Consider the following 27,469-nt stretch of genomic DNA (forward strand, 5'->3'; position numbering starts at 1 on the left):
CTCTATTGGCTCTATATCCCCATTATTAGGTCTTACTTTACTACTGAACATCTCTTAATGTTTTGCCTCACAATTACAAAGAAGCGTTATTGCTGATGCGCATATTAGTCACAGGTATTACAGTCATAATGTTGGAACGCTTACTTTTAACCAGTTCAGGACCAAACATTGTTTAGCCATTCCTAGCACGCGTTAGTTAAATGACTATAACTTTTTTGCAGCGTATTTTTCATGAGCAATGCAGTTTTATTTTCTTATTTTAATACACATATTTACTATTCACATTTTTACAATTGTTTTTTTTTTAACTATGCTTTCTTTTTACTTTTCAGCAATTTTTTTTCTGGTAATAATAGTTTTACCCTAAAAGAGACTTTATTTATGATATTTATTGTCTACCGTAGATTTTTATATATTACATGCCTATTTTAGGTTAATAGGGTCAGGGCTAGCGTTACAACAATGATTGGCAGGAGGGAGGAGAGGTATGTGTGTGTATTTTTTACGTCATTTATTTAGCTTTTTTTTATTATTATGGTCTGTCCCTAAAATAGGTCAGAAAAGAACATTGGGGGACTTTATTATTTCAATATATTCACACTATACTTTTCCACTGTCCCCAATTATAGGGGAAATCGGCAACGTTAGGCTACATGCACACATTGCGGAATTTGGTGCAGAAAATTTGCATCAAAACCACAGGTAAATGCAGGTAATTACACTTAAAATCCAGACCAAATAGTACATTTTTGATGCATTTTTAGGTGCGGTTTTTACATTTCGATGCGGAAATAGGTGTGTTTTAAAACTAGTCAGATACAATTTGCAAACGGAAATGCAGGATAAGTTGAGATGCTGCCAATTTTAAAATATGCACTGTAGGTCAATTTACGTACATGAGATTTCTTGAAATCTCATTTACTTTGCTGGTACTGTATTACGTTGCGGATTTTCCGCAGAAAAATCCCCACGTAATACGCAGCGTGTGTATTTGGCCTTAAAGTAACTATGGTCACTGTTAGGCTGTTCTGGTCTAGTTAGACCCAGCAGCTGCCTCCAACTAACGCCATCCCGTCGATCATGTGACCAGTTACATAATCGCCAGGACCAATAGTGGCAGCACCCCTCATTGAGCGCTGTGTATTTGAAACCAGAAAAGACAGAACACTTTAAAAACTATCTTCTCTTTAGGGTCCCTGGCTTAAAGTTTTTTTTCCCACAATTAACATTTAGCACCTTTCCATGGGATAGGTGATAAGCGTATGATTGCTAGAAGCCCCACCTATCTCTAAAACGGGGGTCCTGACCCCCTTCCTCCTCACTGAACGATCGCAATGAGAAGCAGCGATTGTACGCTGCAGTTCCATTCAAAGTCTAAAGGAATGACGGAAACAGCCGAGCAGTGTATTCGGCTGTTTATCGGCCCCATAGACATTGAATGAAGCAGTAGCGCATATGCGCGACCGCCGCTCCATACACAATCCTCACTGCACGATTGCTGGGGACCCCAGCGATCATATATTGATCACCTATCATGTGGATAGGTGAGAAATGTTTATTGTGGGGAAAAACCCCTTAAAATCAGTGCCGTAGATATACTATGGCGCAGGCCATAAGGCTCAGGACTGCCCGACGTAAATATACATACGTATATATATATATATATATATATATATATATATATATATAGCTAGAACAAATGTTTTCCTATAAACTTCATATCGATTTAGGTGTCCGTGCATCCGCACGTACAATAGTCACAATCCTAATTTAAAGAGAATCGGTCACCGACTTTCACTACCATTAACCAATGTAACCATGATGGAGAGTTCCGGATCCCTAATGCGATTAGATCTTTCTTTCTGGCGTACTTACTTTGCAGCCCTCCGCTGTAATCCTTTAAAACTCCTGCGCGCTAAAGCTCTAAGGAGTCCTCTTCATTATGTGCACGCGAAATGGAGTCCTCAATATTCATAAGCTGCGGCTAGTCCCACCCACCGTTGATTGACAGCTCTTTCCCAATGCACAATATGGGGAGAAAGCTGTTAATTAAGCGGTCGGTGGGCAGGGCTAGCCGAAGCTTATCAATGCGAGCTGCTGGAGAAAAAGGGATTTTTACAAAAACTACTGTACGCTGACAAGTTGTAATACAGGGTTGGAATCAGGGTCTCTGGCACTACTTTATGCTGCCCTCAGATAGGACAGCACAAACCTGGGGACAGATTCCCTATAAGGGATATTATGGACAGAAGACCCATATTGCCACCCAGCTCCTTAGGCCTCCTAATGTATAGATTTAGATCACAATGGTCATTCGTGTTTACTTGTCTAATCTCTAACACATTCTCTTTCCCTTCACACTTAAAGAGGCTCTGTCACCAGATTATAAGTGCCCTATCTCCGAGGGACGTCAAGGAAGAATAGGGTCAGGCATATAAAATTTCAACGATCCTTTTGTTTATTTGGAGATAAGCTGCTGCAAAAGAAGTCCAGCAGCAGCTTTCCTCCCTTCCCCCTATTGAAAACATGCACACTCGGATGAGCCAAGCTTGCAGGTCTATGGGGGTGTCGCTTGGAATAGTGGTCGGCCAAGAGCTATCTCAAGTGTATGGCCAGCCTTAGTAGAGCAAGCAGGAAGAATCAGATATTGAAAGAATAGAGGCCAACAAGATAACACACGAGGCTATTGAGGCTGTCTATACCCCATCAACTAAAACAAAGAAATCATCACAGCATTCGGTCATAAAAGCCTTTATTACCTCTCTTGATAGATCCAGATGCCTCTCGGCAAAGTGCATGGCTTGGTCATGGTTTCCTAAGGCAGTGTAGGCATTCCCCAGACTCCAACATGCCCGACCTTCTCCCACCCTAAAATACAGAGATATACATCTTACTATAGCATGCTGTGTAGGGATGGAAACAATTTGCAACACATAAAATGGCTTAAAAAAATAAAAATAGCTCCCGCTAGAAGTCATTTATGCCTTTTTTTTTTTTTGAGGGAACTTCTATTTTAGGAGTTCGCCAATATAAAACTTATTCTACAAGTAGGAGCAGGGCTACCATAAAGAAAACGTATTCCCCGATTCTGTCCTTGATTAATATATTGCAATAGCCCCTCTGCTCACTGAGCTGGAAGGAAGAGCAGTTGTGGAGAATTGTATTTCTTTTCCATTTTGTCACTTTGCTTGTAAAAGAAGAAATTCAGATAACTAGTATGTATATATTAGGGAATTGGGGGGATAATGACATTTTATATTGGCCCTTGGTTAAGGCCACATTCGCACTTGCGTATTTTGATCTATATGTTGTATCAGTATTTGTGAAGCTAAAACCAGGAGTGGAACATAAACCGAGAAAAAGTATAATGGCTAGATTTATACCTCTTCCATGTTTTGATACCACTCCTGGTTTTGGCTTACAAATATGGACGCAAAACACGCAAGGGTGAATGAGACCTAATTGGAAAATGACTGACTATTATAATGTTGGACAAGGTCACTTCTCACAAAATAAAGAAAAAGTAGCGCCATGAATAGTTGTAGAGCAGCATTTAAAGGAGCATACATCATATTATTTAATGGATTTGCCTCACAGCCTAATAAAAGTTGCAGTCAGTCAAGCACATGCTGTAACGCATTTATTACTACCCAATAATTGTAGGAGACACAATGGCTCAAAGACGCTTGTAAAATAAAGCTTCTTCTGATGTGAAAAGACACCCACACACGGGTGCCCCAACAACCCACTGTGACATGTCTTCACTATACAGGTTATAGAGAAAAATGGATTCAAGCTGTAACCTGTCGTTAAGTTCCTTCGCGATGACGAGATGTTTGAGATGATAATCAATGGCCTTTTCGTAGTCCTGAAGTAGAGTGTATGTATTGCCCAAGCTGTAACAACTCTGCGCTTCTACAGCCCGGTCCTTCAGTTGCCGGGCCAGAAGAAGAGTCCGTCTGCAGAAAAGAATAGAAAATACTATGCAGTTTTATGTACATAAAGCTAAATCACTGTACAGTGAAAGTGTTCTGTAACTTTCTTATATACGTTGTGTTTTAATTCCTCGCCATTTTAACCCCTTCAGGATTGGGCCTGTTTTGGCCTTGAGGACGAAGCCGATTTTTTCAAATCTGACATGTGTCGCCTTATGTGGTACTTCTCCAAGTGATTCTGAAAATTTCTGATAATTTTTAGATTTATGCTATTTCTTTCTAAATCCCCAATTGGGCGTTTTTCTTATTCGTTTCACCAAGTGGGCATCGTAAAGAAAAGTGTATGACGCTGACCAATCAGCGTCATATACTTCTCTTCATTCATGCCGAGCTTTATTCACAGCACAGCGTGATCTCGCAAGATCACACTGACATGACTTCCTCCGCAGGTCCTTCACCGGAGCGACGGCAGAATGACCATACATCGCCTCCAGACGTGCCAGGACGATTATCCTCCTTAGCAGTCCTGGCATGGCTGGAGGCGATGTATGGTCATTCTGCCGTCGCTCCGGTGAAGGACCTGCAGGAGGAAGTCACGTCACAGCAAGTTCAATTTAAAATGCTTTATTTTTTTACGGCGTTCACCGTGCGAGTTAAATAATGGTATATTGTAATATTTTGGACTCTTATGGACGCAGCGATATCAAATTTGTGTATTTTTTACATTACTTTAGAGAAAAAGGGAGGGAAATGTTGCTGTTTTTTTGGACTTTAAATATTTATTTAATTTCTTTCACTAATAACTTTATGCACTTTTTTCTTTTTACACATTTTTAGTCCAATACACAACTGACACCCACAGCATATGGCACGTGCTCAGCGCGTGAACCCGCTCCATACATTACCCCCCGCACCATAACATGCTATTAAGTCGTGGTGCGCGTAGGGTTTTTAACGCGTAGCGGATGGTGCAAAGTGAAAATTAAAATTTTCCACTGATACGCCATTTTAGTGCACAATATGTTGTGCCCAGTTTGTGCCACGGAGGACAAATACCTCTTAAAATGTTAATCGCTGTAGGGCTCAGAAGAAAGGGAGCGTCATTTGACTTTTGGAGCGCAGATTTTGCTTGGTAGTAGTGCCGTTTGGGGAATTGCTGATATTTCAGTTTATATTGTGGGGGCATATGTAATCTGTGCGGAGTACATCAGGGTATAATAATGCGGTAAATAAATAATTCATAGATGTGTGCCCAGTGTCGCACTGATAAATGGTGCCCGATCTTATCCACTTTTGGAACACTCTGCACATTTTGCATCGCCATATTCTGAGAGCCAGAACTTTTTATTTTTTCTCCACCTGAGCTGTGTGAGGGCTTATTTGTTGTGGGACAATCTGTAGTTTTCATTGGTACCATTTTTGGGGTACATGCGATTTTTTGATCACTTCTTATTATTTTTTTTGGCAAGCAAAGTGAACAAAAACCAATCAATTCTGAGAATGTTTTTTTTTTTTTTTTTTCGCCGTTCACCCTGCGGGTCGATACGATTACGGCGATACCATACGTATATAGCCATTTATGTTTTGCAAAAAAACAAACTTTTTTTTTTGTAAAATAATTTCTTTTTTGTGTCACCATATTCTGAGAGCCATAACTTTTTTGTATTTTTTAGACAAAAAAAGCTGTGTAAGGGCTTGTTTTTTGCAGGACGGGTGGTGACCGTCCAGCTTGTATCTTATATTTTGGGAGGAGTGGTGACCAAAAATTAGTGATTCTGGCATTGGTTTTTACTATTTTTTTTCGTGATGTTCATCGTGCGGGAAAAATATTATAGTTTTATAGTTGGGTCGTGACGAACGTGGCAATACCAAATATGTGTACTTTTTTTAACGTGTTCATTTTTTTTCTATAATAAAAAAGGGGGAAAAAAAAGCATTTTTTGTTTTTGTAACTTTTATAAAACATTTTTATTACCTTTTTTTTTTTTTGTCCCACTAGGGGAATTGAAGACTTGCAGCTCTGATTGCTGCTAGAATATATTACACTACATAGGTAGTGTAATGTATTCTAGCAGCAATATATTCCAACTGTCATTGTGACTTGACTGTCACTCTGACAGGAGGCCTATACAGGCTTCCGTACATGGTAGCCCGGAGGGCGTTGTCTGGCCTGCAGTTGCCATGACAGCCATCAACAGTCCCCGCAATTGTATGTAGGGGTTGCCGATTTGCTCTAAACCCCTTAAATGTGGTGACCACATCTAAGGAGTTAACTGCCGAAATCAGCAGCGATGGGCCGCTGATCGGCAACAGGGAGAGCAGGGCAGACACCCTGCTTAGTTAACCGCTGCTGTGGTGCAGCGCTGCACGACAGTTAACTGTTAAAGCGCGGACGTAACTGCACTCCCAGCTGCGCGAAGCTACTGCTCACCTGGACGTGCATTTACGCCAAGGTGCGAGAAGGGGTTAAATATCTCTACTTGCTATTGAATAGTGAATATCAGGACAACAATGCAAATATCAAATGTGCTCCTTTCACACAGATGACGAGCAGCACATTATCCAGAAGAATTTGCTTGATGTTCATAGAAATGTGATACCGATGGAGATCATCAGACTGGTGGAGTCCATAATCTTCAACTGGTTTCCAGAATAAAAGAGCTGCAGGGTTTCTACAAAGCTTTGGAAACTGACCAAGCTCAGAGACTCCACCAATGTGATCTCACAAATCTCAGAGAAATCACTTTTGGTTGGATAAACGTAATGAAATTAGCCTGATGTTTAGATACAACGCAAGAATTTCAATAACTAAAGTAACTGGATACAGGAAAGATTAATTTATAATATTACATAGTTTATGACCCTTACTGGCACACCAAACTGGTGCCAGTTATGTAAGCAATTAATAATTGCGGAAAAAATAGGTCTGAGTGAATATCAATTAGTCATGAACACTTATTTCTTACTTGTAGTATTCAGCTGCCATTTCGAATTCACCCAAAAAGATGAAGGCATTCCCAAGATTACTGTAAGCTCTTCTTTCTGCAGATCGGTCACCAAACTCCCTGGCAATCAATAGCCGCTGTAAATAAAAGTGAATTGTTAATCAACGCTCATTCATAGATTAGCAGTACTATAGTACAAACCCATTAGCACATAAACATTAGTATCGGCAAATAAAGTTATGTGGATTCTAACCACACAGGACAAATCACGACTGCCATAAGTGAGCAAACATATCGGGGTCTCATTCACACAAGCAACTTTGCTGCCTGAAACTGGAAGGTCAGAATTATTTGTTTCTGCATGGCCATATAAAAAAATATAGTGTCCATGTATCCTGTTCTGACAGATGAATTCTTAACAGATAAAAGAGAAATATAATGGATTGCAATGAATCTTTTTGACTTTAAAAAGGAGTTTACCAGCCAATAAAAATGTATGGCCTATCATCAGGATACGCCATCAATAGCTGATCTGTGGGGGTCCGACCCCGACCTATCAGCTATTTTGAAGGGGCCGCAGCGCTTATATGAGCGCTGCTTCCCCTTCATTTCATCTTGCTCACTGTGAATCTTCGACACGCATTTAGCGAGGATTCACAGGTATTGCAGCCTTTTCTCCCATTGAAGTGAATGGGAGAAAAGGCTGCAATAATGTAATTTCTTTCTCACGCTCAAAAGCATCGTAAAAATTCAGACCATTAGGTGTAAAGTTCCAAACATAACCCAGATTCTAAACTAGGAGAAAGAATACTAGTTCACTAAACTAACGTATCCTGCCCGAATGCCAATTTTATGTTTTTTCCCATTAGGGTAAAGTTAGAATTCATTATGTGTTAATGGGATTGTCACACAACTGACCATGAAGCAGAGAAGCTTTTCTTTTTTTTCTCAAAACTAAAAAAGTTCTCTTCTAATAGTCTCATAATTAGCAAAGACAGAACATTTGTAAGAGGGTACCTGCTCGTGAGACATGACTGCATTTCGGAAATTTCCAAGTAAATAGTGAGTATTTCCCAGGTTTCCATATGCACGTCCTTGAGCAGCTCGGTCTCCTAGCTCGGTTACGATCAATAAATTTGCCCTGTTTCACAGAGAAAACAAAACGGATCATTATTTTTATATAGTCCGTAGTAAATATACATCTTAAAAGACGTTTTATGACTTTATGCAAGAAAGCTTAAAGAGGCTCTGTCACCAGATTATAAGTGTCCTATCTCCTACATAATCTGATCGGCGCGGTTATGTAGATAACAGTGGTTTTATTTTGAAAAACAATCATTTTTGAGCAAGTTATGCACAATTTTAGATTTATGCTAATTACTTTCTTAATGTCCAACTGGGCGTTTTTTAACTTTTGTGGGCGTTGTAAAGAGAAGTGTAGGACGCTGACCAATCAGCGTCATACACTTCTCTCCATTCATGTCCATTTGTATTCACTGCACAGCGTGATCTTGCGAGATCCTGCTGTGCGGTCACATACACCCACATTAACTTTACTGAAGTGTCTTGAGAGTGAATAGACATTGCTTCCAGCCTGGACGCAATGTCTATTCACACTCCCAACACTTCGGTAAAGTTTGTGTGGGACTTAAATCGCTGCACAGCGTGATCTCGATGTGCTGTCATTCATAGCGAGATCACGCTATGCTAAATTGAGCGGATTTCTAAATAGTCTTCATTAAAAATTTACTAGCATTTTTGCTGTAGAGTCTGTAACTCCATTACTTAGCAGTTTGTCCTGCTGATTCTGACACAGATCTGATAGCACACTACTTGTCAGGGTTGACTCATCTGCCTTCCCCTTCCTGGATTCACAGACTACACATTCAGCATGTATTATAGGGGCGATGGGTCTGGCCACAGCAGGTTGCAAACTGCATATCAGGAGGTTTGAAAATCAAGGAAGGAATGAAGTTCCAGCCAAAAACGTAGTACAATTTTTATAACTAGCCATTAACACATGTAAAAATCATTATCTCCATGTCAAAATGTGTCCATAGCCTTTAATTAGCGTTTCATGAAAAGTTCTGCAAATTTCGAATTTACTTTGTGCTTGAATTCATCATTTTCAAGACCTCTTTTTGCTCTCAGCGAAGGAAACTCATTTAGCTTACATCCATAGTATGAAAACCCGCCTAATAAGGCTCACAGCTGAGAAGTGGGTACAAATTATATTCCTCAACGCACACCAATTTAAGAATACAGCATAAGTATTCATTGTAGAATTCTTTTGTAAATAAGTTGCAGAAATAAAATGTCCGACTACCATCAACAGAACATGACATTACAGTTATCAATGTGCCATCAGGAATCAGACAAATATTATGTATATGTGACTTTGCCGGGTCAGTCACCAAGAGCTACTGTTGAAAGCATCTTTAGGCTGGGTTCACACAGACTTTTTTGCAGGCAGATTTTTGCTCTGCCTGCACGCCGATTTTCGCTACGTTTTTCGCCCACGGCCAAAAAATGCCTTTTCTGCCTCCCATTGATGTCAATGGGAGGTCAGAGACGTAAAACGCCTGAAGATAGGGATATGTCGCATTTTTCCCGGGCACGGGGAAAAAAAAAACACCTCCGCCTCCCATTGAAATCGATGGGAGGCATTTTCGGCCGTTTTTTTGTCACATTTTCCGACGCGGTTATGATGGTCATAAAAACAGTTACAAAATCACCTATTGGAAATAATGAAATTAGTTGCTACGGTTTATGACTATAGTATGCAATTGTATTATTCTACTCAGTCGAGACCAGGGGTCTCAAACTCGGCCAGGTAAGTGGGCCACATATAGAAAAAATGGGAAGTTGACGGGCCGCATTACTTTCAAATTTGATACAATACAAAATTATTGTGAATCAATTCGTTATTTGAACTACTATAACACTATAATAATAATACTACGTTACTATAATAATACTGCTAGGTTTAAAATTTGAGAGAGAATTCTCCACATGCGGTCGCTAAATGCAGTCCGGCGGCTCAGTTAGCAGCGTTTGGCAGACACACGTCAAGATTGGGCAGCCTCTTTTTAGATAGTGCCGCAGTGCCCTCCGCGGATAGTGCCGCAGTGCCCTCCGCGGATGCCGCCGCAGTGCCCTCCGCGGATGCCGCCGCAGTGCCCTCCGCGGATGCCGCCGCAGTGATGTCAGGGGCTTGCCCAGAGCTGGAGTCCCGGAGCAGAGCCGCTTCTAGCACTCTGCCTGGGATTCCAGCTCTGCTAATGACATCACTGTCCATATATGGACAGAGATGTCAGGGGCAACCCCAGAGCTGGAGTCCCGGGCAGAGCGCTAGTAGGCTCTTCCTGGGACTCCAAATGTGCTCCTGACATCACTGGGACTCCTGTTCTGGGGAAGCCCCTGACATCATTGTCGATGTATGGACAGCGATGTCAGAGGCTTCACCAGAGTCCCAGAGTAGAGCCTATACTAGCACTTTGCACGGGACTCCGGCTCTGGGGAAGCCCCAGACATCATGTGTCCAAACATGGACACCGATGTCAGGGAATTCCAGAGAGTCCTGGAGCAGAGCCGATACTAGCGCTCTGCCCGGGACTCCGCTCTGGGGAAGCCCCAGACATCGCTGTTCATATGTGGACTGCGATGTCAGGGAATTCCAGAGTCCCGGAGCAGAGTCTGTACTAGCGACTCGGTGACCCACGGGCCGCAGAGGACAGCCCCAGGGGCCGCATGCGGTCCGCGGGCTTGATACCCCTGGTCTAGACATATAAAAATAAAAAAAAGAGAGCCTATGTCATAGAGAGGAGGCAACTGTATCCACCTCTAAAATGTAAGCAGGACTAGGTGTGTACAGTGCTAATCCACTGTCAGCAAGCAGAGATCTTGAAAATGGTGAGGAATTAAAACACAAAGCATATGAAAACGTTGCAGTCATTTTCGTTAAACAGGTGTTTAAGCTTGATTTGCATAAAACATCCATTAAAGATTGTAATGTGACAGTCCAATAGTGACAGGGAACTGAAATGATCTGGATGAGTGATGTGTCAAGCAATCTGAGCACTTTAGTATCTGAATGCAGAATATGTTGTCAGGCTATGTAAAAAGAAGTTCAGACTTACTCATAATAGTCCACAGCCTTCAGCAAAGCGACTTTAACTTCCTCTGGAAACTCTCCAGGGTCTCTGGTCCCTGTGCATGCCAGGCTCTTACCCTTGGAGTGGTACACATTTCCTAGGTTATAGAGTGCTCTGGCCTCCCCAACCTGCTTAGTGAAAAGGACAAAACACAGTAACAGTTTGGAGGTAAAACTGTAAATTGCACCCACAGATTTTCATACAAGTTTAACTACTGAAGTAAGGGCCTGTTCACAATGTGCATTGGAAGCTCAGTTAGAGGCCTCAATCACAGATCCAGTCCAAAATGTTGAAAAGAAAAAAAAAATAGCGCAGCATCCAGAGTTTTTCTTTCTCTTTGGCAAAACAGACACCTTGACTGAAACCAGACAGAACCCATTAAACTCAATGGGTTCCGTCAGACGCCAATTGTGTCCATCATGCAACAGATGCGGGACTTTCGGTATTTTCGTCGTTCTGCTCGTTTGACAGAGCAGAGCAACGGAAACACCGAACCTAGATGTGAATAGACCCTTAACCCCTTCCGACATCCACGGCGCACGTTGGGTGGGGGAGTATGGAGTGGGCTCACGGACTGAGACCTCTCCATAGAATGAGCGCGTCGGCTGTGTGTTACAGCCGACACTTCAGGGTAACGAGCGGGATCCCTCTCGTTTAACCTATTAAATGCTGTGGTCAAGAGCAACCGCAGCATTTAAGGGACTGGAAACATGGGGGCAGCCCCCTGTAACATTGCAAATGCCCAACGCAACCGTGGGGTGCCATTGGTTGGCATGGCAGCCTGATGAAGACAACCATGTCTGCCATCTTTGTACTCCTATAAATGATCAAAAAGACTCATGTACGCCAAAATTGTACCAATAGAAAACCACAGCTCGCCACGCAAAAAAATAAGCCCTCATATCACTCAAATCAACGGGGGGAAAAAAAAAAAAAAAAAAAGTTATGGCTCTCAGAATGTGCCGACAAAACTCATTTTATTTTTAACAAATCAGTTTATTCCCCCTTGTAAGGAGTAGTAAAAAAAAAAACACTTTATAAAAATTTGTTATCACCGCAATCACATTGACCCGCAGAATAAAGTTAACATGCCGTTTTTACCACACTGTGAATGCCGTAAAAATAAGACCTCCCAAAAGATTGAGGAATTGCTGTTTTTTTCCCTATTCCACCCACAGATATTTTGTTTCCAGTTTCCCACTTCATTATATGGTACAGTAAATGGTGTCATGAAAATCTACAACTCGTCCTGCAAAAAACAAGCCCGCATACGGCAATATTGATGGAAAAAAAAATTTAAATAAAAAATGAAGGTTATGGCTTTTGGAAAGACTGAAAGTGAAAATACAAAAAATGGCTGCGGCGGGAAACGGTTAAAAAGGTCTTCGGGGATGCAAAAAAACAACAACGTGACTGTTTTATTACAAACAGTTTATAAACAAAAAGGCTTGGGAGATGTGGGAATACCAATTGTGGACTCTTCTCCGAGGAGAGAACTGCTAAGTTTTTTTCGTTTTACTTGCCCTACACATAACAAACCAACTTGCTGCTCCCAACTATAAAAAAAAGTTTCCTGCTACAGAAAGCCCCAAGAAGCTAGCCCAAATGCTACAGTGAAGTTTTGTTCATGCTGTGGAACGTGGCATCATTACAGTTGAAATGTCATCATGCCAGGAAGTAAATACTGTAGAAGCGGGGATTGATGGAGATGCCAAGGACAACGTTTTAAAGGTAATACAAGCTTCAAGGGGTTTTCTCATAGTCTGAAAACTCCTTTCAGGTCCGGTATATAGCGCAGCAGAATACAGATATATGCAATATTGTGGTTTGAAATATAAAAGCAATTAACGATTTATAAACTCATTCTGACGAATGGGCCCTTTCATTAGTAATAGCAAACTATATATACATAACTTGTAACCTTTCGGTTTCCGTTTATTTCCAGTTCATGGGTCACCCTGCCGGAAAGCTCAGACGGAACCCATGAACGGTGTCCCGACGCAGATGTGAACGAAGCCTAAGCCTAAGAACCTTAACATCGGGAAACGTGAGATAAGCGAGGTCCTACATTGTAAAATCCAGCATGTTTGGGCATATTCTTACACATCTTTTCATTCAGCTTACCTTGTCATACAATTCCAGAGAGATCTCCAAATGCCGCTCGCAACATAAAATTGCTTCGTCAAAATTACCCAAGACTTTTAGAGTATTACCAAGATTCCCGCTAGCTTTGGCTTCTCCAAGTCGGTCACCAATAGTCCTGTTAAAACACATTTTTATTTCAATCAATAAAGTAAATAGATTATTTTCTCTTTTTTGAGGAATTTTTTAACCCATTTTAAGATTTATGGCCTGCATATTGATGATAGATTTCCTCTAAAGGTTACTGTGTGATTGGTGGTCGATGTAATGTCACTAATGCATTCAAAAACACAAGAACCATAACCATAATATGTTCAGGTTTATGGGCAAACAAAGTAGAGTGACTGGTCTTTTACTTTTTTTTTTTAAACAGTATACACAATGTCAGCCTAATCATATCTGTTCCTCTTACTTTAGCTTGATCATACATTCATGTAGGAATCGGAAAATAATCCTAGAAAGCGATGGTCACTAAGAACGCACTATGGCCCAAGCCTATGAAAACAACCTCTATGGTGTTTCTCATCTTACCTGGCTAGTGTTAGGTCATGATGGTGGTATTCCAATGCCTTGTTGTATTCATGCAGGTAGAAATAGGCATTGCCCAGTTGACTGTATATGGCACTGAGCGTTTTCAGATCTTCGGTGCCCACCTGCACAGCTGCCTCAAAGAAGGACACTCCGGCTCGACAGTCCCCAGATTTGCACAACCGCTCTCCTTCCAACGCCAGCTCCAAACAGGACGCCTCCATTCTTAGAACAGAATAGTGTTGGTTAGGAGACCAAGGGAGGGAAGGCATTTTAAAACAAGTATAAATAAGAACAATGCATAGTTCAGGGATTGCAGCAATAAGGGGTTAAAACTCATTGAAAACTGGACCTGTGTAAGGATTTGAATAATTCATGAGGTTTCGGCTGTGAAACAGCAGGGATCTTCCCTTACAAAAGGTCTCAGTGTATGAATTAATAAATAGGAGCTATCAACCTTCCGAAAAGTAGAACACAGAATCGGGAAAGGCCACGGAGACAATGTATGCATAACAGTATCAACTTATCACCAATATCATGTACTTTTATCTAACCATGGTGTGTAATACTACTTCTAGGCAACATTCCCCATCAAAGGGACTACAAGAACGGAAACGGACAACTCTTTCTGTGAGAGACTTCATGATCTCTGGACATTGTACAGTAAAAGCGGTCTCTACATAAACAGGCAATTCAGAATCGCTCATCTGGGGAAATGCAATGAAATGTGGACAGAAGATGCTTGACAGCCAAATAATACTAAATGTACTGAAATTAATGTTAAAAAAAAAACAAAACACAAAAAAAACCCCCACAATAAAAAAAAAAAAAAAAAATTGAAAACAAAAACAAAAAAAAACATGGGAAAAAAAAATACAAATAAAACTACAACATTTAATACCTTGGAGATTTTCTACAACCTAAACAAAAAGTCATGACAGACATTGTCAGCACGGCAAGCTGGAGGTCTCTATGGAGGAATAGATGCCAAGTGTACCCAGCAGTCCTATTGAATTATCCATGCCCCTTTTAGCTGCAAGTCTTCAGTGGGCGAGGGGAAAAACAGTTCTATAAAGCCATCCAGCAGATTGTAGTGCTTGTGTATCAGGCAAACACTGGAATGGCTTTAAAATTATGCATTGCCATCAGGAACTGGGTTAAGATTATAAACACCACGTGGGTAATCTCGGCTAATCCCCTCCTAGGCCGTCTGCTCTGACCACCACATGTTAACTGACACGGTCAATTAGCATCAATATTATACAGTTCCCTTATTTCTCATCAACTACTTGCCCTGCAGATAGCTGGAAAGTATAAATATCGCCCTCTTGTATCGCCACATTTCATTGGCTTTGAGATCTGATCGGCAGGTCTGTGCCACATTTTCTATGGCACCGCAAGCCTATTGCAAACCATAATTGGCTCAGACAGGTTTCATGCACAGGGTGAACAGGTCAACCCTCTCGCCTGTCATAACAGCTTCACTCAAGAGTTAAATAGAAGTATTCGTTTTTTGGTGTTCTGGCTTTCATATATAGGCATGTAATGAAAGTTGTATCTACTTTAAGACCACATAAATCTTAACTATAAAGCGATATGGCACAGGGCGGCGATATAAGAAGATTAATCATCATCTATGAGCTGCAGCTCAGAAGACTGGTTACTCGCATTTCCAGCACTACAATCTTGAAAAATTCTTACTCGCCCCTCTATAAAGTCTAAATGCCCTAAGAGGGGAAATGGGGAAATGGTCAAGAAAAAAGGGGGGGGGGGGAATATAAAAAAAAAAACTGTTTTTTTTTCCTCCAGAAAGCTCGCGATAACCTGCAATACTAGATAAAACCCATGGGCAGACGTGGCACAGGTTTTTGTATTTTCTAATCTTTGACAACCCCTTTAAAATCGAACACAACTTTCAGCTCGAACAGTAAAGGCAACCCTGTGTGCCTGGCATAGTGGTAAAGCATGACCGGATGATGGCATACATGGGAAGTCTTGCAGTGGGTTAAACAAAGCATAAACGCAGGCTGAAATGGCGCAATATTGAAATCTCTCACCAACACAGGAGCTAGAAGTCCCACAGAGGGATTTACATCTCTGAACGCCTGTATTTAGTCCCCAGCAATTCCAGTGTTTCCAGCAAAGGATGACACTGAATTATATCAGAAACCTCCATCAGCTAAATCCGGTGAACCTTCACCTCATTCATTTACATTCCCTAAATAGCAATTCCCTGAAAGAATGAGATTTATACAAATAGCTCACTTTAGACTGGGTTCACACTTGCAGGCTTTTGCAGTAGGTTTTATTTGCTTCACAACTGATCTAAACGGAGTGCATAATTTTGCACCATTTTTTTCTGTTTCAGCCTTTGCTGGGATAAAAAAAATAAAAACGATTTTATTAATAATTATAATCATGAGGGAACTAATGAAGATTGGTGCATTCATTTGAAGTTAAGCAGAACATTTTTATAATCGGTCAACTGGTTTGTTGTTAACCCCCCAGTTATAAGAATAATAAAAAAACAAAAACGAGAACGCACCCTTAGCTGTGGACAGCAACCTGCAGGGAATTTAGACTATGCTATCCTCAGGATGGCTACAAACATACCCTCCTCAATATAACTGCAGAGGCTAATAAACACAGTAAGGGGGGATTCACACGAGCGTGATTTGGCAGCGTGTAGGGCGCGTGGTTTTCGCGCGGCACGCAATGCCCTATAGAAGTCTATGGGGCAGTACACACAGTCCGTGTATTTTGCGCAGCGTTTGTTCGCTGCGAAAATACGCGACAGGTTCAATAACTCTGCGTATTTCACGCATCACGCACCCATTGAAGTCAATGGGTGCGTGAAAACCAGGCAGGTCGCACGGAAGCTCTTCCGTGCGAACTGCGTGTTTGCGCAACAGCTGTCAAAAGGATGAATGGAAACAGAAAAGCACCACGTGCTTTTCTGTTTCCAAGCATCCAAACGGAGTGTCTTTGCGAGGAGCGAACCCCGACAACCGAAGCTAACTTCACCGGGTTCGGCCAAACTCGTTTTGGCCGAACCCGGCCAAAAAATTTCCGGTCCGCGACGTCCGAAGACATTCACTGTGCATGGTGCTGAAAGAGTTAAACTGTTTCAGCACCATGGACAGTGACTTGCGATCCCAAAATACATGAACCTGTAAAAAAAAACGAAGTTCTAACTTACCGATTACTCCTGTCTCCTTCCTGCAGTCCGACCTCCCGGGATGACACTTCAGTTCAAGTGACAGCTCCAGCCAATCACAGGCCAAGCACAGGCTGCAGCCAATCACAGGCTGCAGCGGTCACTTGGACTGCCGCGTCATCCAGGGAGGTGGGGCCCGATGTCAAGAGAGGCGCGTCACCAAGGACGCGTCACCAAGGCAACGGCCGGGAAGTTCTCGGTAAGTAGGAACTTTATCTTTTTTTTTTACAGGTTTTTCGCTGTTGTGTTCGGCATTCACTGTCGAGGGTGCTGAAAGATTTAGCTCTTTCAGCACCTTGGACAGTGACGGGCGTCGACAAGCCTCATCTCTATGATGCCGGCTGCGCGAAAATCACGCAGCCGCGCATCAGACACGCATGACACACGCAGCTGTCAAATGGTTTTTGCGCTCGCAAAACGCCGCGTTGTTTGCGCGCGCAAAAACGCAACGCTCGTGTGAATCTGCCCTAAGGCTACATTCAGTCAGACGGCCGTTTTCAGAACAATGAAGTTCTATGGGTGTATTCGCATTACTTTTTTTTTTTTTTTTTTTGTAACGGACCGTGAATATCGGCCATAAAAAAAATAAAATAGGACATTTCTCAGGGCCAGGCGGCTCCCATAGAAGTCATCAGTTTTTACCAGTCGTTTTTCAGGAACCAATCCTTATAACTGCTGGTAAAAAAAACAAAAAACAATCATGGCCTGAGGATTCCTCGCACACAGAGCTATTTTGAGTGTGGAGCCCGGGGAAGCCCCTGACAGCACAGGGCAGGGGACTCCTGTCTTGGGAAAGCCCTTGATATGGACAGTGGAGTCAGGGGCTCCCTCAGACCCCCCCTGTAGATAGCACCAAACCCCCCAGTAGATAGCACCCCTTTCATGTTGATAGCAACACCCCCCTTTCCCCTCCGTAGATAGCACCACTGTAGCTCCTAGTAGGAGTGGAATACCCGGCGGACAGACCCTGCTCTGGCCGAGGATTCCCCTCCTGGAGAAGCCCCTGGTGTCGCTAACTATATATGGACAGTGACATCAAGGGGCTACTCGAAGCAGAGTCCCCGGCCAGAGCGATGCCGGTGCTCTGGCAGGGGATTCCGCTCTTAGAGGAAGCCCCTGATGTGACTGTCCAAATATAGACAGAGACGTCAGGTGCTCAGTCTATGAGCGGAATCCCTGGCAAGAGGGATTTCGCTCCTACAGGGAGTTAAAGTGTCGCTTTCTACATGGGCACTGTGGAGGTGTGGCACTATCTAAAGGTGACACTGGTGCTATCTACAGTGGGTGCTGTGGTACTATGTGGGCATTATCTACAGTGGGCACTGTGGCACTATCTACCTGGGCACTTGTGTTTTCAGGGGGTTGGGACAAAAAAAAACCCTGACAAATGAAATCCATCTTTTTTTTTTTTTATTATTTAATGGCTATTAAAAAACGGATGACAAACGGCCAGACAAAATGGATGAAAATTTGGAGACACACTGATCAACTGTCAGTTTTTAATGGCCATTTTTTTTTCCACCATCGTGTGAATGTTGATGTTCACAATCGCATACACACATTACCGGTTTGCATTACTTTTACATTTTGATAATTATTCCATATATATTACATAGTGCACACATTTTTTAGGGTTGGTTTACGTTCTGTCTGCAGATGATCCTCTTTGGCTTTAATAGGGAAAAAACCCAAAAACACAGCATTGAAAACTTCTGGCGATTTCCCACAGAAGCAGTTCTGGTAGCATTTCCTAAAACCGCTGTTTATCACAAAACGCTACAGTGTATGTATACCAACAAGCAGTTTGCCACTGTTTTCAACTTAGAATTGCAGTTCTACCCAGATCCTAGTTCTATCATTTTCAGGGAATGGTGCACAATGTATATGGCCAACATAAGGGGATGTTCACATGCAAAGTCAAAAACTGCTGGAAATGACGGCGCTGCCTTCAGAGAAAACAGCCTCTGATTTTCAGCCGTTTTTTCACATGCTGTGTTTTCAGGCGTATTTCGGGAAGTAAATGCCTCGAAATATGCCTTGATAAACGGTAGCTAAACGCCTACCAACATCTGCCCATTGAATTCAATGGGAAAACACAGTGTTTAGTTCATACAAAGCTTTTTTTACGGCGCGGTTTTATTTCATTATGTTGAAAAACAGCTCCAAGAAAAGGTCTAGAAAAAAACGCCTCAAAAACAGTTTTCAGCTTCAAAACGGCTGAAAATCAGAGGCGTGTTTCTCCGAAAACAACTCCATAATTTTCAGCCGTTTGTGATCTTGCGTGTGAACATAGCCATAGTGTTCAATGGAAAATCAGCTCCAAAAAACACCTAAGAAGTGACATGCTACTTCTTTTTACGGAGAGTCTTTTTTAGAACAGCGGTGTGAACATACCCTAAAAGGTACCACATTTGACGTTAATAAAGCTGTCTAAATGACATCCCAAGAGGAACTAAATAACGATCACATTGGTTGCCACATAGGTTGCCATGATGGTCACAACTCCAACTAGGTCTGTACAGAAACGGAGACCGACGATACACCAATAACGGATCAATTAACCCTCCTGGACCTCTCCCTACCTACAAATCACACAATGTATAAAGCTTTCCAGGAGTTTATCAACCCTGATCCTTATCCCTAATGTACTGTAAAGTGATGAATGAGATGTCCTCGATATGTCCCATTCCCTGTAATTATCTTCTAATTTGGGCAGGTTCTGCTAGTTTATTAACCTGTACATGATTAAATACTGTGCTAACATTTTATTACGTCTACAGACCTGAGCGAACAAGAAACGTTTCTGGATGGGTCATATGAACAGGGATTGACATGATGAGACATCCCCTTTAGTCAATGAGCTATTTCTACAGATACAATAATATAATTTATTGTAGCTCTGCTCACACTAGGATCATGGATTCGGTTTATAATGGACCCGTGACAGCTATGCTGGAGGGGTTTTCAAACGGATACTGGCGAACCCCAGTAGACTCTCCAACCTCCACCCACCCAAAAGTATTCAACCAAGTAGTTACTTTCAAATCAATTTTAATGTAAGGCTGGATTCACACGAGCATGTTCGGTCCGTAACGGACGGAGCGTATTTCGGCCGCAAGTCCCGGACCGAACACACTGCAGGGATCCGGGCTCCTAACCTCATAATTATGTATGACGCTAGGAGTCCCTGCCTCGCTGCGGGACAACTGTCCCGTACTGTAATCATGTTTTCAGTACGGGACAGTAGTTCCACGGAGAAGCAGGGACTCCTAGCGTCGTACATAACTATGATGCTAGGAGCCCGGCTCCCTGCAGTGTGTTCGGTTCGGGACTTGCAGCCGAAATACGTTCCGTCCTTTATGGATCGAACATGCTCGTGTGAATCCAACCTAACAAATAAAAAAACCTGTGTGAACATGCAGAATATTTCATACACAGGTCACACAATGACCAACACATTGTAAGTCTGTCAGACGTGTCAGAGCAACATCAAAATGCCAAATTCCTTTATGCATATGGCAGTAACATGTGAGCTATTTGTAGAGTCACGACTTTAGCCAATACCTTTTGCATCAGTAAGTATTTCTGTATTTAACCTGGGGGTTTGTTTTGTTTGTTTTTTTTAGCAAAAAGAGAGATATCTCTTCTTGACAACCCCAAAAAAAAAAAATTCATACGCGTATCCCAAAATGTACACAACATTACAGATCCACTGACACTAAAAGTAATGGGCAGCGCAAACTAAAATAAAGAAATCTGGGAAATTTAGAATTATATTAGGTACAAGTTATACTTGCCCTTCTAAAATACTCAACCCATTATTCACCCCTACCTTCCCTTGTACATTTAGGCAGAATCAAGGTCACTACTACTGTAAAAAACATCAAATTATCTTACCTGTAGCGCACATGAAAACTAGGGTCCTCACGCATGCTTATTAAAAGGTCAGTCCCCTCCATTGAGATGCATTCTCACAATTACATTGAAAGGTAAACAAAAAAGACCTCTAAAACGTCTGGTCACCAAAGTATTATTTTTTTTTTTTTTTTAGTCTTTCTATGACGGTGACATTTTTCCAAAGAAAAGAGAGAAGTCCGCTCTTTAATGACCCACAATCTTCTGTTATTTATGAGAGAAAGACTGTCCAGGAGGGTTCCTGCGTCCTGGACCTTTTCTGGTTCCGTTCGGCTCCCATTCTGCGGAAGGAAGACAAGATGCTTTGCTTGAGGTCTCACTTTTGTTTTTCCATCAGCAGACCAAAGCAGCACTTACAGGGTGGAAAAAGCAAAATGATCCATGCTGACCGAGCAGTCAATGACTTAGAGAGACATGTGTCGCACTGTAGCTATGGTGACTAAGGCAAGCAAGACTGGGAAATGGAAGACAATCATTTGCCGGGAAGCCAAGTTTTAAAGCGGTATCAGATTGCATTAAAGCTTTTTCGAATCACCTTAGCTGTGGATTATTTAATTAACAATGATGTCATAACGTATTGAAGCGACAGGTCAGCATCATGCGAGCAGATTACCGGCGCTCAAAGCGAGCAGGAGTCGCAAACCTTGCAGATGGTTTGTGCATGTGAGAAAAGAAGATGAATTGGAGATTTTATACGTGAAAATGATCGGTACAAATCGCTAGATAATCATTCAGTTACACACACATACAAAGCGTTCAGGAAACGACCGGATTTGTTTTCATATATTAAAGGATACTGTATTACATCACAGTTCGGCACACAATGTTTTACCAAGTATAAAAGTAGTCCAACATTGTCTGACAATCTATTTCATGCTGGGGCATCTGCTTTATTAGTCAGTTATTGCCATCTGTCTGCTGCACTTCACAATTTTACATAACGGCTTACAGTTTCTTCTTGAAAAACATTGTGGAGATGTTTTTTTCATCTACCTGTCACCGTAAACATATCCCTCAGCTTTGCGAATAGTTACCTTAGCTGCACGGATGAGTAAATAGAAGTTTATTGGGGCATCAAAGATAAGGTCCTTTTCACACTGCGTTTGTAGTTTCCGTCTGAGCTATACATCGGCCATCGGCTTTCAGTGTAAAAAAACATATACCGCGTGATATTACGTTTTACTGGATACCTCTATATGGAATAACGCAGTTGACTGCTCTATTTTATACGGCAGACAAAGAAAAAAAAAAAAAAAGGGCCTTACAGTGCCACCCTTGTCCATGGCGGTGTCTAGTAATCCAGCTCAGCCCCATTCGCTTGAATAACTGCGCTGCAATACCAAGTACTGCCAAGTTGTATGGAGATGTAGTGCGGCAGCCATAGAAGTCTTTAAAGAGACTCTGTCACCACATTATAAGTGCCCTATCTCCTACATAAGGAGATGGGCTCTATAATGTAAGTAACAGTACTGCTTTTTATTTAGAAAAACTATCTATTTTTACTACTGGGCGTGCTTTTACTTTAGACCAAGTGGGCGTTGTACAGGAGTGTATGACGCTGACCAATTCGTGACCAATCAGTGTTACACACTTCTCTCCATTCATTTAGTCAGCGCATAGAGATCCTGCTAGATCACGATGTGCTGTCTTATACTAACACATTAACGTTACTGAAGTGTTTAGACCGTGACTAGACATTCCTTCCAGCCAGGATGGGATGTCTATTCACAATCCCGACACTTCAGTAACGTTTCTGTGGTACTTACAGCAGAGCAAAGTGTAATCTCGCTGTAACCTGTCATTTACAGCGTGATCTCACGAGATTACGCTTGCTCTGCTGTAGGTACCACAGAAACGTTACCGAAGTGTCGGGATTGTGAATAGACATCCCGTCCTGGCTGGAAGGAATGTCTATTCACTGTCTAAACACTTCAGTAACGTTAATGTGCCAGTATAAGACAGCACATAGGGATCTGGCAGGATCCCTATGCGCTGAGTAAATGAATGGAGAGAAGTGCATGACGCTGATTGGTCAGCGTCATACACTCCTCTGTACAACGCCCACTTGGTCTAAAGTAAAAACACGTCCACTTGGGCATTAAGAAACTCATTAGCATAAAGCTAAAATCACTAATACTGTGGTAAAAATAGATTGTTTTTCTAAATAAAAACAACTGTTGTTATCTACATTACAGCGCCAATCACATTATGTAGGAGATAGGGCACTTATAATCTGGTGACAGAGCCTTTTTAAAGAGGACCGGTCACATGACCAAAAAACTGCAGCTGACCTCTCAGTTGAGCCCCCATTATACCGACCATCGGTGCAGCAAGCGCAGATCAATGAGACAGCTCGTTGGTCTGCACTCGTTTGCTCCTGTCACAAGGAGCAATGTCTGCGGATGAATAGTCGTTACTCAGATCGCTCGTCCCCATACATTATCAACATGACGGCAGCACGTCTCCCTGTTTACACAGGGAGACGTGCTGCTGACAATGAAAATAGTTCAGTTTTTTTCAAACGATACGATCAGCAGATGAACAAGCAGTTTGGTCGTTCATCTGCTGATCGTTGCCCTGTATACACAAGACAATTATCGGCAACGAGCATTCTATGAACGATTGTCTGCCCGATAATTTCTCCGTGCCTGCCTTTAGATTGCAGGCGCCTCACAGATTCTGCTGCTTTTTATTTTTTCTTCTAGCCCCCACCGTTCCAGAGATATCAGGGCCGTTAATTATGGTGTCTGATATGTAAATGAGGCCTTTGAATGTCAAGTGGGTGGCTACCCCTTATCAAGTGACTGGTGATACACCCCCCCCCCCCCCCACACACACACACGCACTTGACAGTCAAAGGCTTCATTTGTATATCGGCACCAATACTAACAGCACCAATATCTCAGGAATGGTGGGGGCTAGAAGAAAAAATATATAAAAACATTGTCAGAATCTAGGAGGCGCCTGCAATCTAACGGAGTTGTCAGTTGCAGTTTTTGGGCAGAGGATAGGTTCTCTTTAATCATTGATAGATTGCTTCAGTTGGAAGCACCAACATATTACTAGCAATCAGATAATAGTGGGTTTGTATAATTTGGAAACATATTTACTGTCGTGGAGTTTTATGGTTCATGGAATCGGATACTACATATATACACACACACACACACACACACACACACGTAACTAAATATTTTTTAGCGTATGTACTATTACATTTAAATGACACACATATATATATATATATATATATATATATATATACACATACATACATATACACACAAACAAACAAACAGCCTTCTTCTAAATAATAAAAAGAAAAAAAACAAAAACCTGTATCGCCCCTCCAGTCTTGGGACAACATATCAAATAGGGTAGATTAAGAAATATTACTTGGTGCCCTAAACGTGCTCCCCTCCGCTGTAGATCCGTCATTTTAGTGTCCCTTCTGTGTGGTCCCAAAATGGCTGCAATACGTCTTAGACTATAGAGCTGCTCACGTGAGCAGTTCTGTCCAATCTGTAAACACAGGGAGTGTCCTACAGTCATTCCAAGTAGCGCCATGGCCATTTTGACACAAAACAGAGGGGACCCTAAACCAGTGGAGCCACGGCAGAGGGGGGCAACTGAAGGGCACAGGTAATATTACTGATAATACCCCATCACATATAAAATTTTGTCATGAGACTGGAGGGACTGTTTAATAAACTGAGAAAAATATTTCGCTATACCCCTAATCACATGAAAATAACACCCCACTGTGATATGAGTCATTCAAGTCAGTGCAATAGGATTTGAAAGGGTTAACATACAAAGATGCACAGGAGGCACTGTGGCGTGTGACAAAGGTGCATTCAAGTAAATTGCTGTGCACGATCCTATGCCTGCCCTTTTCTACAGCCTCCACATAGGGAGAGGAGAGGTCTGTATGGGTGATGTTGGTCTGACCGTCTGCCCGCATTATTTGGTTTGCCCAGTTTTACTAGTGTGTTATATTGTTTAGTAAACATGACTATTCATTTATTTTCACATTAATATACCTGTAGTTTCTGTCTGCTCAAATTGTCATTTGAAGACGTTCTCTGAGACGGGAACATTTTTTTTCAGGGGTTCCTTCATTGTAATAAAAGTGAATCAGAAATTGTATGCATTCAGTTTAATGATTTGACTTTTTTCTTCTTTTTGAGAAAACTGTACTGTAAATCCAGTATAAAATATGAACCTTACATTTTTTATTTATTACATTATCTGTTTCGTCCTCATTTAGATAGAAGTCTACCCAACATATGAAGTTAGGGGCCCTAAGGAATCCCTAAAATGTGGCCTATACCTACCAATTCCCATGTGTTTTTTTTTTTAATGTAAATCCTCTCCTCTGTAGTGCACTCCTCCATCTTACAAATGTCCTAATATAAAGGTATTGTTCCATATTATTTTTGCCAAATGTAAAATCCTCCATGTTCATTTCAGTTACAAAATAATCAAACTTGCAATGAATTTACAAGCAAAGAACTAAAAAAGGCACCACAACCAAATTCAAGCAGCAATGAATCATAGCCAAGGAAAAGCAGGTAAACACAAAAATCAATCAAATCAGTGTTTTAAGTGGTATTCCCAGAATCAACAATTATAACTTATCTACAGTGAGGGTATGTGCACACACACTAATTACGTCCGTAATTGACGGACGTATTTCGGCCGCAAGTCCCGGACGGAACACAGTGCAGGGAGCCGGGCTCCTAGCATCATACTTATGTACGTGTGTGTGTGTGTGTGTGTGTGTACTGAGTGCTTGTTTCCACTGGGTTCTCGTATTCCTCCGACACGCCAAAAGAAAACAAAAAAAAAAAATCCACACCAGACACTGAAAAAGGCAACTTGCTTCCGACTAAATTAATTGCGGAGCGTGTTTTTCAGATTATACTGTGAGCCCCACTGGGGACGGTGACTGATGCGAGTGAAGACAATATGTAGGCAGCACTACTAGCGCTGTAAGAATGGGAAGTTCGTACCTGGACAATGGAAATTTCTATCCGGTTTATTCCTCTTCAGATTGTAGAATGGCCTTAATAAAAAAAATAAAAAGATAAATGAAGATACTTAACATCATACATTTAGTTGGCAAAATGGCAAATTATAGACGTTATTTTTCACCCCTTTCCGACCCAGGAAGAGCTACCTTGAAAGAGTATACAGTTTGTACCTGCCGGCAGCCAATGTTGGACCATTTATCAGAAGTTATAAATATATCGAATGAGAATCCACCAGTGTTAATGTGTGTTAATGACTGGTAATGATGAATACATTGAGGATCATTAATAAATAGTAACTGTACTTTCATAAAACTTGGTATGTCATAGAGACATATCAGAAGTTTTGATCAGTGGGGGTCCGGGTGCTAAGACCCCCTCCATCGCTGAGAAGAAAGTGCTCAGCAGAGCGCTCCGCACCTTCGTCTGATCGTCTCTCCCCGTAATAGGCACAAATAGAACGTCCATGAGCCGTCTTCAGCCCAACGAAGAGCTTCAAGCACAGCTGAAGGTGCAGAGATCTCAGCTTAACACTTCTGCACTTCAGTTTCAGCGATGGTGGTGGTCTTAGAACCTTGACCCCCACCGATCAAAACTTCTGATACATCTCTATGTTTTGTGATCGTGCAGTCACTCGTTAAGGGCCTGTTCACACCTGTGTTGGCGTTTCCGTTGTTCTGCTCCGTCAGAGGAGCAGAACAATGCAGATATTGGAAGCGTGACAAACACCATCAGCACAAGATGGAAGCCATTGAGTTTAATGAGTTCTGTCGGGTTTCTGTGGTTTTACCGGAAACAATAGTGCTATATATGCGCTATTGTTTTTTGGTATTTTCGGCCGGATCTTTGACGGAAGCCCCTAACGAAGCCTCCAAAGCAGATATGAACACAGCCTAAAGGTATTTTTAAACCAGCTTATTTTGGCTGGAGCAACAATCGCCGATCAACAAGACCGTTTGTTGATCGGCGCTCGTTTGCTCCTTTCACAAGGAGCTAGTATGAGGACAATTGCTCGTTACTCCGATCGCTCGACCCCATACAGTTCTTTCAAAATCGGCAGAGATGTGCTGCGGCCAACGATAATATTTTGAGCATTTCAAACGATACGATCAGCTGATGAACGAGCCGATTGTTGCGCTGTTTACACAGTACAGCTTAAAATATTTATGGTTATCGTGGCTCATTATCTTTTGGTCGGGTAATGTAAATGGTCTTCTAATGATTAGTACTAAAGAAAAAAAGCAGAGTGTGGGCGTTCTCATGATTTTTAACCCCTTAATGACCAGCCTATTTTGGACCTTAAAGGAACAGTGTCATCACAAATTTTTTTTTAATATGTTAAAGATGTTAGTGCTTTATTAAAAACGTTTATATTTATTTGTGTGTTTGTGTTTTACTTTTTCTTATTTTTACACATTTTCTTCTCTATGGGGGCTGCCATTTTTTGTTCCATTTCTGTATGTGTCGATTAACGACACATACAGACATGGAATACGGCAGCCACAGTCCCATAGAGACTGCGAACGGGTCCCGTCCCATCCACTTCTGTGTACGCCGTCTGTGTGGGAACTGCGCATGCGCCGCTCCCACACAGTCCAAC

General features: G+C 41.9%; 1 protein-coding gene across 6 annotated transcripts in view; it reads right to left on the minus strand.

Moving 5' to 3' along the window:
• GPSM2 (G protein signaling modulator 2) overlaps window positions 1–27,469 on the minus strand; it is a 60,582-nt gene that overhangs the window by 17,143 nt on the left and 15,970 nt on the right. For 2 of the 6 annotated variants that reach the window (XM_075833403.1, XM_075833408.1), the window contains exons 2-12: window positions 25,852–25,904; window positions 24,880–24,952; window positions 21,871–21,975; window positions 20,819–21,117; window positions 13,708–13,929; window positions 13,159–13,294; window positions 11,020–11,162; window positions 7,898–8,021; window positions 6,902–7,017; window positions 3,804–3,959; window positions 2,760–2,868 (exon numbers count right to left, since the gene is read on the minus strand). In XM_075833403.1, the coding sequence (XP_075689518.1) occupies window positions 2,760–2,868; window positions 3,804–3,959; window positions 6,902–7,017; window positions 7,898–8,021; window positions 11,020–11,162; window positions 13,159–13,294; window positions 13,708–13,929; window positions 20,819–20,880 (1,068 nt within the window). In that variant the 5' untranslated portion in view covers window positions 20,881–21,117; window positions 21,871–21,975; window positions 24,880–24,952; window positions 25,852–25,904. The remainder of the gene's footprint in view (window positions 1–2,759; window positions 2,869–3,803; window positions 3,960–6,901; window positions 7,018–7,897; window positions 8,022–11,019; window positions 11,163–13,158; window positions 13,295–13,707; window positions 13,930–20,818; window positions 21,118–21,870; window positions 21,976–24,879; window positions 24,953–25,851; window positions 25,905–27,469) is intronic. The other 4 variants (XM_075833404.1, XM_075833405.1, XM_075833407.1 and 1 more) reach the window with 4 other exon arrangements.

The sequence above is a fragment of the Rhinoderma darwinii genome, chromosome 7, assembly GCF_050947455.1.
Source record: "Rhinoderma darwinii isolate aRhiDar2 chromosome 7, aRhiDar2.hap1, whole genome shotgun sequence".
Classification (NCBI taxonomy): domain Eukaryota; kingdom Metazoa; phylum Chordata; class Amphibia; order Anura; family Rhinodermatidae; genus Rhinoderma; species Rhinoderma darwinii.